This window comes from Mizuhopecten yessoensis, unplaced genomic scaffold, assembly GCF_002113885.1.
Source record: "Mizuhopecten yessoensis strain PY_sf001 unplaced genomic scaffold, ASM211388v2 scaffold3853, whole genome shotgun sequence".
Lineage (NCBI taxonomy): Eukaryota > Metazoa > Mollusca > Bivalvia > Pectinida > Pectinidae > Mizuhopecten > Mizuhopecten yessoensis.
In genome coordinates, this window is record NW_018405252.1 from 735321 (window position 1) to 748252 (window position 12932).

Genomic DNA, 12932 nt, shown 5'->3' on the forward strand with positions numbered 1-12932 from the left:
CACCTGTTTCTTGTATTCTGCTATACGTCTGTACTCTACTACAAGCCTATAATGATAGCTAGCTTACCACCTTAACTGACACCTACTTTGCCTTTCTCTCTGCCACCTGTTTCTTGTCTTCTGCTATTCGTCTGTACTCTACTACAAGCCTATGATGATAGCTAGCTGACCACCTTTACCGACACCTTCTTTGCCTTTCTCTCTCCCACCTGTTTCTTGTATTCTGCTATTCTTCTGTACTCTACTACAAGCCTATAATGATAGCTAGCTGCCCACCTTTACCGACACCTACTTTGCCTTTCTCTCTGCCTCCTGTTTCTTGTATTCTGCTATTCGTCTTTACTCTACTACAGGCCTATAATGATAGCTAGCTGACCACCTTGACTGACACCTCCTTTGCCTTTCTCTCTGCCACCTGTTTCTTGTATTCTGCTATTCGTCTGTACTCCGCTGCCTGCTGTTGTGCCTTCCGAAGTTCTGTCTGTAAAATAGGAAAATCACACGTTCATTATCATTGTAACAACTTATATATTACCATGCTCAAAAAATCCCAATAAATCATAGCAAACCCAACAAGCAAGCAGAGACAATTTTTATTTCCAATTTGAGCCAAAACTGATTTTGAAAATAATATTATAGGCATTTGTAGAAAGTCGTATGATAATAAAAGCATTATGCCTTGCAACCGATTGGTTTTGAACTGATAAAATCGCACCTCCGTGAGTCGGTTCCTTTTTGCATGTATTAGTTCTAGAATTGCCACAGTTATCAAAGCAGGATCGTATGATCTAAGGAACCATAACTGATTTAATGAGGCATTCGCGGTTTCACCATCAAAAAAAGATTTCACACAGACACCATGTATGGGGAAAACAACACGGTCAAGAGTGATCCGTGTATATCCCCTTGCTTTGTTGGCGACATGAAATTGGGTTCCTTGCTACTGGCTTGAATAAACCCTGGTCATTAGTCCATGTTGACTCCCAGTGTTAGGGAACCAAATTTCAAGTCAATTCAGAAATAGAGCATATAAAATAAAGTGTAATAATAGAGGTGAGTCACCCAGCTGCTTATTACCGATTCACTATACAGGGAATTTCCTATTTAGCTCATTTGTTAGAGAACTTGACCAGTAGTTTGCATTCTAACAAAGGTACTTAAGGTCATAGGAGTGTATTGATAAACAGAAACAGGAAGTACATCCCTAGTTGAAAATCCAATGTAGGAAGATGGTATCACAATTTCCCGCAAATTCTAATGTTTAATACTAAACTGATGAATATTGTATGTTTATTATTGACAGAACAGTGTGTTCTCTCAATATTGAAGTATTTCAAAGCAATCCAGGCATTAATTCAGTGGTTTTTTATCAATGAGTCACATGCGTCCGTTGTTCTGTACTTCAGGAAACAGGCTACCTATTTCACTACTGTGAAGTTTTTCAAGAACGATAACTCTTACCTGCAATTACTATGTGTATATGGTTTTATTATAAAATGTCAATTTTTATATTGTGTATAGAGAATTAATTTTACACAATTTCAGCATTTATTAAATTGATATTAATGCAAAACTAATACATGTCAGTATCATTTTTATTGACATTATTTTGTAAAAATATTGTCTTTCATTTTTTTTTCAAAATTCACTCCTTTTTACATACATTTCCATTTAAATTCCTTAAAACTCTGACAACCTAAATTTTTTTGGGCCAGAAAATTTTCTTTACTTTAAAGCAATATAACTACAAAATTTGAAGAAATTCTACTGAGAAATGGTGACACACTCCTATTACCTTAAGGGGGAAAGATGGTGCTCACGTAGGGCCGTGGGTAAGGTAAATGATAATCTTCTTACTGTAACCTTGCCCTCACAATCATGCTTACACTCCATATATTCCAAGGAAGAGGTCCTTTCGTGGACTACGAGACTGTAACACTGAGATTTCTTATTGCTTGCTACTGACTCGACTCTTGAAAAATCAACTGCTAGAACACAGAACCAGTGATCTGTGGTCCTTGGTTTTGATACGAGCAGAGGTATTTCGGAAAAGAGACCTCTGATAAAAAATAATTATTTCACTGTTAAACACTTACTCTTTGATCTTTTGATATAGACCCACTTTGTTTATTCTCTAAATGTCTGAAAAGGAATGGTTTAAAGACATTATTCACAAAACTATAACCATTGCATAATATTTTAGTAAAACTTGCTAATTCAGAATTTTTTGAGAAATGCACTAGAAATAGAATTGTGCATAAATATATTTCCGAATGTTTAATTGTCTGAAGTAATTAAGTTATCTGGAAAAAGAAATAGCTGTGACTCTAGTATTTAAAACAACATGCACAAAAACTAGAATAAAATGCATTCTGAAAGTATGACATAAGTGTCTCTTTCTAATTTTCCATCATTGAATTTTTTAATCCTTTCATCCCTATGTAACTTAAATAGACTCTACTATGCATTGATCTGGGTAAGTCCATTATGGTCTACAGTGGTGAAAGGGTTAACAAAGATCCACCACTCACTTAGCTTTACTTTCAAGTTCCTTCACTTTATGTTCTGCCTGCTTAGCTTCGTCCTTTGCGCGTTGCACTTCGTTTTCCGACCGCGTTTTGAAGCGGTTTGAGGAGTATTTGTAACACTTAGGTTTGTATAGACTACACATTAACTTCTTAGTCCGCACTTTTTTGCCTTGTATATAAATTTTCATCCTTGGGTCCACATATAGAATAGATGTATAAGCTCTGAAGGATTTTCTCTCTGGCATCAACCTGAAAGTAAACACAAATTTTGATGAAATGAGGCTGTGATGAGGATGTCGGTACAAGATGTAGTCCATACAAAGGTCTACCCCAGTAACTTATATTAGTAGACAAATGTATTGATACACAATGTACAGTGTTTGTTCTGATAAGTGCCCTTAGCTGCTTAGCTATTTGTGAAAATTATAAAGATAAAAAAAATATCAAAATCTAGCAAAAATAGCCAAAATATATTTTTAAGTATATCTGCAAATTATGATAAATGGTCAAGACCTCAAAATCAGAAAAATGTTTTCGATGCAATTTCTGAAAATCTGTCCAAAATATTTTATTATGACATATTGTCTTTTTTTCCTTCATATATTTAATAGTTACATCATTTTAATTTGAAAGGGCACATTCTCCTGTCGCTGTCAATTTTCCTTTAAAATCAAACTGTCATGCAGTCGAGTACATCAAGCTAAATGTTGATCACAAAAACCTGCTGTTGATTTTATTTGCTACCTAGAACTGGCAGTTAATTTTTTGTATACATACCCTTCATCAGAATCAAAATCCTGCGTTGGGTTAGCCAAGAGAATATCTTCATTATCTGACGTTATATCTAACTCAGGTTCACCATTGTCTAACAGTTTCATATTATACACTATCACAAGCGTTCCTGAGCTGCCCTCGATCTTGTCGAACTGGGCAAAGAATTCCTCCTCTGATGTGAATGGCGAGTACTTCAGTATCAGTTCCATCTCCGAGTCATGCTGAAAAACACATTTAAATGATTACATCGTAAACTTATTGGGTCTAAAACCAATTTTTCAAAGATATTAGGAACCAAAAAATTAAAATGACAAGATATGTTTTAGAGTTTATCAGTTGTTATTTCACATGAAAAATTGCTTTTTGTCAATTTTTTTAACAAAAAAAACCCTGGAAGAATTTCTCTACCAATATGGGGTAGCTCATCCTCGATACTTGAGGGGTTACGTTCACTTTCACTCACCTCACCCCTGGAATATGTCATAGCTAAATTGAAGGCTCAGTGTGCACCACCATGTGCATGAGAGGAGAAGACTAGTTTGATCCCTTGACGTACTTCAAAAGAATATGTCGGTCATGTAACGGTGAAATTGACAGGCTTTGTATCAAGTGTCACTCCGCTGTAATCTTCAAAGGACAGGTATCAGCCTAGCAATTGGTCAGGTTTTATTTTACCAGAAACCAATCAATTAGCTAGTCATGTGCCTCAATTTTGCTATGACATATTCCAGGTGTGCAGAGAGCGAAAGTGAGCATAACCCATCGAGGATGGGGGTTAATTAACTTCAGCTCATAAATGATGTCTACTCCAGCCTTGTGTTCTATATCAATAAGGACAATTAGTTGGTGTTCTGTTACAAAGGTGCAACTGATAGTATTACTGAAGTTAGTGATCTTACCAGAATAGCTTTGTTTTTGTACTTAACAAAGAAAGAGAAAATTGGCATTCAAATTGAATTCGTCTACCTGATTATGAAAAAGCTTTATGAAAAATTCACAGGTCAAAAATGAAAGGTAAACTAAATTTTGCTCAATTTTGCTATGACATATTCCAGGTGTGCAGAGAGCGAAAGTGAGCATAACCCATCGAGGATGGGGGTTAATTAACTTCAGCTCATAAATGATGTCTACTCCAGCCTTGTGTTCTATATCAATAAGGACAATTAGTTGGTGTTCTGTTACAAAGGTGCAACTGATAGTATTACTGAAGTTAGTGATCTTACCAGAATAGCTTTGTTTTTGTACTTAACAAAGACAGAGAAAATTGGCATTCAAATTGAATTCGTCTACCTGATTATGAAAAAGCTTTATGAAAAATTCACAGGTCAAAAATGAAAGGTAAACTAAATATGCTACCTTTTATTGAGGTACAGCAATTTACAAAAAGAACAATGAGGTTGTCATGTATATGCTAATAGAAACTCCTAGATATTGTTAGGACTGATCAAATTAAATATTAACAACAATTTGTGAATAATTTTCATAAACCCAGAATTGTACAGAAAAGGAATGCAAGAAATCTTGTGTGCTCCAGCTGTCCAGTGTTACAAACCTTCGGTCCGGGTAATGTTGGGTTCCTTGTGTTGACATCAAATGATGGCAGAGGTACAATCACCTTCAAGTATCAAATAATTAAAAGGTATACAAGTCATTCACAAACTATCTGTACACTGTACGCCTATGTTGATGATAGTGACATAGATAACTCTCTTTGCAGATCATACAACCGTAACTCACATTACTACCTAGGTTATAATTTAACCTGTGAAGGAATCTGAATGGTAGAGATCATTTTTTACCACTATATTAACATCGGAATTAGAAAAAGTGTGTGCTGTAAATATGGAACATGAAATAATACATGAAATATAACATAAACCAAATTCTTTTTTTTTTCTTTTTGACTACAAGATCTTCGTTAACACATCAGCAGATGTATACAAGGCATCGTTATTTCTGTGTGAAAGAGATCGAACCAGAAGACTGCACTAGTGCCAACTGATCTCACAACTTCACGTGTTGGTCTTCCTGCCCAAATACCGAGCTCAAGTCACCACAGACAGGAGCCTGGGGTACAGAACAGGATACTACAGCGGTTATTTTAGTGGGACATTTCTGGCTTCTGGAGTTTCTCAATCACCAGCTGCAGTAGAGAGAAATGGTTTACCTCATCAATGCCTTCCTCCTCGTGGAAGGTACGCGACAGGAAGAGACAGGACATGGTCACGCCCTTCTTAGTAAACAACATCAAGTCATTACCAATCCTCATGGATCCCCTACAGTCAGAAACACATTATACCATCACGATTTATTCGAGATTAGGGAACAAATGTTACAATTTAAGATGGCCATTGCACATTAAACAGAGTAAAAATTATAATATAGCATTCTACGCATGACCATATAAATGTTAACCCAATTACATTGTATTATATTTTGAAGATTTCAGACCGATGCTTTTATAACCAAAGTATATGTATATTGCACAGCAATTTTAACTTACAATCATAACCAAATTATATATTGCCATTACCATCATAACCAAAGTCCATTTAATACTGTACGTCATTTACGATCTCAAACGGTTATCATCGTAGAGGAATCATTTTAGAACAATAACATCATGCTAAATTATTTCATTTCCTTACCATCATAAACAAAGTCAAAAACACATTGTATATTTTACTTACGATTTCAGACTGTCACACAGCACTTAGGATTTCAGACATATCACACAGTAGTAAGGATTTCAGACTATCACACAGTACTTAGGATTTTAGACTGTCACACAGTACTTAGGATTTCAGACCTATCACACAGTACTTAGGATTTCAGGCCTATCACACAGTACTTACGATTTCAGACTATCACATAGTACTAAGGATTTCAGACCTATCACACAGTACTTACGATTTCAGACTATCACATAGTACTAAGGATTTCAGACCTATCACACAGCACTAAGGATTTCAGACTATCACACAGCACTTAGGATTTCAGACTGTCACACAGTACTTACGATTTCAGACTATCACAAAGTACTTAGGATTTCAGACCTATCACACAGTACTTAGGATTTCAGACCTATCACACAGTACGTAGGATTTCAGACTATCACACAGTACTTAGGATTTCAGACCTATCACACAGTACGTAGGATTTCAGACTATCACACAGTACTTAGGATTTCAGACTGTCACACAGTACTTAGGATTTTAGACATATCACAAAGTACTTAGGATTTCAGACCTATCACACAGTACTTAGGATTTCAGACTATCAAACAGTACTTAGGATTTTAGACCTATCACACAGTACTTAGGTTTTCAGACCTATCACACAGTACTTAGGATTTTACACCTATCACAAAGTACTTAGGATTTCAGACTATAACACAGTACTTAGGATTTCAGACCTATCACAAAGTACTTAGGATTTCAGACCTATCACACAGTACTTAGGATTTCAGACCTATCACACAGTACGTAGGATTTCAGACTATCACACAGTACTTAGGATTTCAGACTGTCACACAGTACTTAGGATTTTAGACATATCACAAAGTACTTAGGATTTCAGACCTATCACACAGTACTTAGGATTTCAGACCTATCACACAGTACTTACGATTTCAGACTATCACACAGTACTAAGGATTTTAGACTGTCACACAGTACTTAGGATTTCAGACTATCACACAGTACTTACGATTTCAGACTATCACACAGTACTTAGGATTTCAGACTGTCACACAGTACTTAGGATTTTAGACCTATCACAAAGTACTTAGGATTTCAGACCTATCACACAGTACTTAGGATTTCAGACTATCACACAGTTCTTAGGATTTCAGACTATCACACAGTACTTATGATTTCAGACTATCACACAGTACTTAGGATTTTAGACCTATCGCAAAGTACTTAGGATTTCAGACCTATCACACAGTACTTACGATTTCAGACTATCACACAGTACTTAGGATTTCAGACTATCACACAGTACTAAGGATTTCAGACTATCACACAGTACTAAGGATTTCAGATGGTCATACAGTACTTACGATTTCAGACCGTTGCCGTACATTCCAATAAGTGGACTATCTAGCGACCTCTTTGTTGAACGACCAAACGTTATAATATCTGAAGTATCACCTGGAAAATAATTTACATGGCGAGATGACTAAATGATATTTAGTTACAGTCCAGTAATGTTTTTATATCATGGTCGATGATGTTCACAGACCATGAACAAAATGAGATAGCTGTTACATCATTTGATATTTAACATCAGGTTACTACTGCATTTTAATAATATAACAAATATTCTTCCAACACTTGCATACGTGTTAACCTTGTTTTATCTTCAATTTTATCAATACATGAAAACCTGCCATAAATTGTGTCCATGATTTTTAATCAAAATCCTTCAGTATTACGTGTCTTGTTTAAATCTAGTCATCTACCCGGTCATTTACTGTTAATGTGGAAATTTTGTTTATCGTACATAAATACAAAAGCATCCACATGCAATCATTTTTAAAGATTATGTAGAGTAAAGTTATATATATAGAGTAAAGTTATATAGAGTAAAGTTATATATATATAGAGTAATGTTATATATATATAGAGTAAAGAATATATGGAGTAAAGTAATATATATAGAGTAAAGATTATATAGAGTAAAGATTTTACAGAGTTTATATATTTCTAAACCATAACCAACCTGAAAATTTCCACACTAATATCAGTTTAAAGAATAACAACGAAAAAATTTCCAAACACATGACCTTCCACTTTAACAGTATCAAAGGAAGTAACCATTAACTCATTCACCCCTGAAATTTCATAATGAACTATTCCAACCTCTGAATCGGAACAGTTCAAATGTGTCTTCAGGGGTGAATGAGTTAAGCTAACAAAATTCTTCTAAAATGAAAATTTCAGCAAACATGACCTTTGACCTACATACAGTTTGTTTATATTTACAGAATGAATTCTGGTCACTAATACAGATTTGAACTTGTTTGTTAACATACTTGGATCCATTCCTTCACCGTCATCCAGAAAACACAGCATGTATTCACCCCGCAGTTCTTCATCTTGGACTGGAAATACACCAAAATAGTTCTGAATTATTTGAAAGACTACTTTTAAGTATCATATGGCCCAGATAACACTGATTTAAAGTACGGGGGCATTGTATTACACCAACAGATACACAAGGCATGGTTATTTTAGTGTTCAAAGCTGTGTGAAAGAGATCGAACCAGAAGACTGCACTAGTGCCAACTGATCTCACAACTTCACGTGTTGGTCTTCCTGCCCAAATACCGAGCTCAAGTCACCACAGACAGGAGCCTGGGGTACAGAACAGGATACTATACACTGCTCAGAGACAGGAGCCTGGGGTACAGAACAGGATACATACACTGCTAGCTGTTGTACATGATGCACAAGGTATTATATGTCCATGTTTCTCACACATGGTATTATGATGGAAATAAATTATCACAGGTCAAATATTTAAATATATGACTTCAAATGAGTTGATGTTCTGTGGAAAGTACACAATAAACACCAGTACACTTTTACCTCGGTACTTCTGTTATTGTTACTGATTCTCTAACTAAATATAGTGGATCTGTATGAAGTACTGGCATCGATGCTGGAGGCCGAGCTATCTATATTTTATACTAAACCCCTATATTCAGTACTGCTGCAGCAGGTCAGTAACAAACAACACAACAAATGTGTTGCTGTGAGGGCCTTTGAAAAGACTACATTATAAATGTAGCTCCTTAAATAATACTTTATCAACATAGTGGTAAAATCCGACCAGGAAGATAATAATTTTACAGTCAGCAACACCATTCAATCATGTCAAGATGTATTTCAGGCCTCTCCAAAAATCTTTATGGCCCACTTGAATTGTTATAGAATTACCATGTGACCATTTTGACCGCTCAATGATGTATGACATTTTTCTCTGATGTACAATTCAAATCTTTTTAGAGAAAAAGGCTAAAAGCTGTAAAAAGGAACCAAATCAGAAGACTAAAAAGGTCCCAACTGATACCTTCACTTCATATGTTATTTTTCCTGCTTAAACACGGAGCTCAAGTCGGACAGGAGTTTAAGGTATACCACAGGGTACCAAACAACAGGTAAAGACGGATGGCAAAGAACCAAACGGATGACATTAAAATCTTATATCTGAAAATCTGCATCAAATAGCTTGAAAAACTGTGTTTTTCTTAAATTTTTAGATATTTTCCTAAAATAACAGTAAAATAAAGCTGAATTTCTCCGAAGGAAATGGCTTGTCAAGCCCTACATATACAAAAACTATTAAAAAGTGACACAACTATACAGCAAGCACCGCATAATACTAAAGTAAAGTGATGTACATGATGGGTAACATCCCTTATGACCCACTCATACATTCCTTGGGCTCTATACATCAATGAGATTCAAAGACTAGTCACAGGTAGGCTGTGACTAATTTCATCAATATAATCAAATTATAAATTATTCAAGGAACACTAAATTGATGACAGACACGTTTTAATTAAATCAATATATATATTGTGGACACCGCCAGAAGTAGATCAACTATGCACAAAATCAATAAAAAATGTATAAATGACTTTTTGTCAAAAATAATACAGCGGAGACAGATCAATACTCACTTGTAAAAATGTCCATCCTAGTAGCCGAGGCATCCCTGTAAAACACATCAATTACACCAGTTGTATTATGTGGTTTGACTTGTAGGGTGGAGTCCTGCTGCCGTCAGATAACATTCCTGACCTGCGTTTATATCTACAATCTACAGTCATATGACGACAGTTTGTAATGACGGTAGGGCCACTAGTGCCATTAAAACTGTAACTTAGCAACAGGATCCTCCACCACATTAATCTTCCTTGTGACAAAAAACATGTTATAATATCATTTACAAAATCACTAGTGATTTTTCTATGTCTTTTGTATCAGGGCATGTGCTTTGTGACTACGGAAAAATGTAACACAGAAATGAGAAACCATGATATTTTGTGGAAAAAATTGACTTACATGATTTTTGCATTCATTAATTTTTGGAGAATACTGCAGAAATTATCCGGGAAATTTTTACACTTCTTATATATATTGTTGGTGAAAATAAAATCTGCTCTTCCAAGTCTGTAAAGTGTGCGTGTAGACAAGCACAATCAACATGGCAAAGGGTTGCTTTAAGTCAACATTTTCAAGCATTGACGATACCTTCAGACATTCAACTTTAATGTTATGTAAACAACATTATGATATATGCCAATCAATGATATAAGGGGAGATAATAACATCATTTTCCACCCACATTCTTCATCACTTTATTGGGTGAACATTGGTTTTGTGGTATATATGTCATAGCCTCCAACACTTTTATTATTTTTTATCATGCCAACAATGGTATATATTGTTACTGGATTGGAATCTACCATGCCAACAATGGTATATATTGTTCCTGGGCGGGAATCTACCATGCCCAACAATGGTATATAGTGTTACTGGGTGGGAATCTTCCATGCCCAACAATGGTATATATTGTTACTGGATTGGAAACTACCATGCCCAGCAATGGTATATAGTGTTACTGGGCAGGAATCTACCATGCCCAGCAATGGCATATATTGTTACTGGGTGGAAATCTACCATGCCCAGTTATGGTATATATTGTTACTGGGTGGGAATCTACCATGCCCAGCAATGGCATATAGTGTTACTGGGTGGGAATCTACCATGCCAACAATGGTATATATTGTTACTGGGTGGGAATCTACCATGCCCAGCAATGGTATAGTGTTACTGGGTGGGAATCTACCATGCCCATTTATGGTATATATTGTTACTGGGCGGGAATCTACCATGCCCAACAATGGTATATAGTGTTACTGGGTGGGAATCTTCCATGCCCAACAATGGTATATATTGTTACTGGATTGGAAACTACCATGCCCAGCAATGGTATATAGTGTTACTGGGGGGGAATCTACCATGCCCAGTTATGGTATATATTGTTACTGGGCGGGAATCTACCATGCCCAACAATGGTATATATTGTTACTGGGCAGGAATCTACCATGCCCAGCAATGGTATATAGTGTTACTGGGTGGGAATCTACCATGCCCAACAATGGTATATATTGTTACTGGATTGGAATCTACCATGCCCAGCAATGGTATATAGTGTTACTGGGTGGTAATCTACCATGCCCAACAATGGTATATATTGTTACTGGATGGGAATCTACCATGCCCAGTTATGGTATATGTTGTTACTTGGCTGGAATCTACCATGCCCAGCAATGGTATAAATTGTTACTGGGTGGGAATCTACCATGCCCACAATGGTATATATTGTTACTGGGTGGGAATCTACCATGCCCAGCAATGGTATTTTGTCCCACAATGGTATATATTGTTACTGGGTGGGAATCTACCATGCCCATCAATGGTATATATTGTTACTGGATTGGAATCTACCATGCCCAGCAATGGTATAAATTGTTACTGGGCGGGAATCTACCATGCCCAGCAATGGTATATATTGTTACTGGGCGGGAATCTACCATGCCCAGTTATGGTATATGTTGTTACTTGGCAGGAATCTACCATGCCCAGCAATGGTATAAATTGTTACTGGGCAGGAATCTACCATGCCCAGCAATGGTATATTGCCCAGCAATGGTATATAGTGTGACTGGGTGGGCAGGAATCTACCCTGCCCAGCAATGGAATATAGTGTTACTGGATGGGAATCTACCATGCCCGGCAATGGTACATATTGTTACTGGGAGGGAATCTACCATACCCAACAATGGTCTATATTGTTACTGGGTGGGAACCTTCCATGCCAAGCAATGGTATATATTGTTACCGGATGGGAATCTACCATGCCCAGCAATGGAATATAGTGTTACTGGATGGGAATCTACCATGCCCGGCAATGGTACATATTGTTACTGGGAGGGAATCTACCATACCCAACAATGGTATCTATTGTTACTGGGTGGGAATCTTCCATGCCCAGCAATGGAATATAGTGTTACTGGATGGGAATCTACCATGGCCAGCAATGGTATAAATTGTTGCTGGGCAGGAATCTACCATGCCCAACAATGGTATATAGTGTTACTGGATGGGAATCTACCATGCCCAGCAATGGTACATATTGTTACTGGGCGGGAATCTACCATACCCAACAATGGTATATATTGTTACTGGGTGGGAATCTTCCATGCCAAGCAATGGTATATAGTGTTACTGGGTGGGAATCTACCATGAATCTACCATGCCCAGCAATGGTATATATTGTTACTAGGTGAGAAGTATATATTGTTACTGGATTGGAATCTACCATGCCAACAATGGTATATAGTGTTACTGGATGGGAATCTACCATGCCCAGTTATGGTATATATTGTTACTGGATGGGAATCTACCCTGCCCAGTTATGGTATATATTGTTACTGGGCGGGAATCTACCATTCCCAGCAATGGTATATATTGTTACTGGGCGGGAATCTACCATGCCCAACAATGGTATATATTGTTACTGGGCAGTAATCTACCATGCCCAGCAATGGTA

At 36.7% G+C, this 12932-nt stretch overlaps 1 protein-coding gene across 2 annotated transcripts in view; it reads right to left on the reverse strand.

Annotated features, from left to right (window-relative positions):
• LOC110448141 (MORC family CW-type zinc finger protein 2-like) overlaps window positions 1–12932 on the reverse strand; it is an 82511-nt gene that overhangs the window by 62136 nt on the left and 7443 nt on the right. For both annotated transcript variants that reach the window (XM_021494221.1, XM_021494222.1), the window contains exons 3-11: window positions 9994–10028; window positions 8341–8409; window positions 7366–7456; window positions 5470–5578; window positions 4855–4917; window positions 3306–3523; window positions 2532–2777; window positions 2097–2142; window positions 396–481 (exon numbers count right to left, since the gene is read on the reverse strand). In XM_021494221.1, the coding sequence (XP_021349896.1) occupies window positions 396–481; window positions 2097–2142; window positions 2532–2777; window positions 3306–3523; window positions 4855–4917; window positions 5470–5578; window positions 7366–7456; window positions 8341–8409; window positions 9994–10028 (963 nt within the window). The remainder of the gene's footprint in view (window positions 1–395; window positions 482–2096; window positions 2143–2531; window positions 2778–3305; window positions 3524–4854; window positions 4918–5469; window positions 5579–7365; window positions 7457–8340; window positions 8410–9993; window positions 10029–12932) is intronic.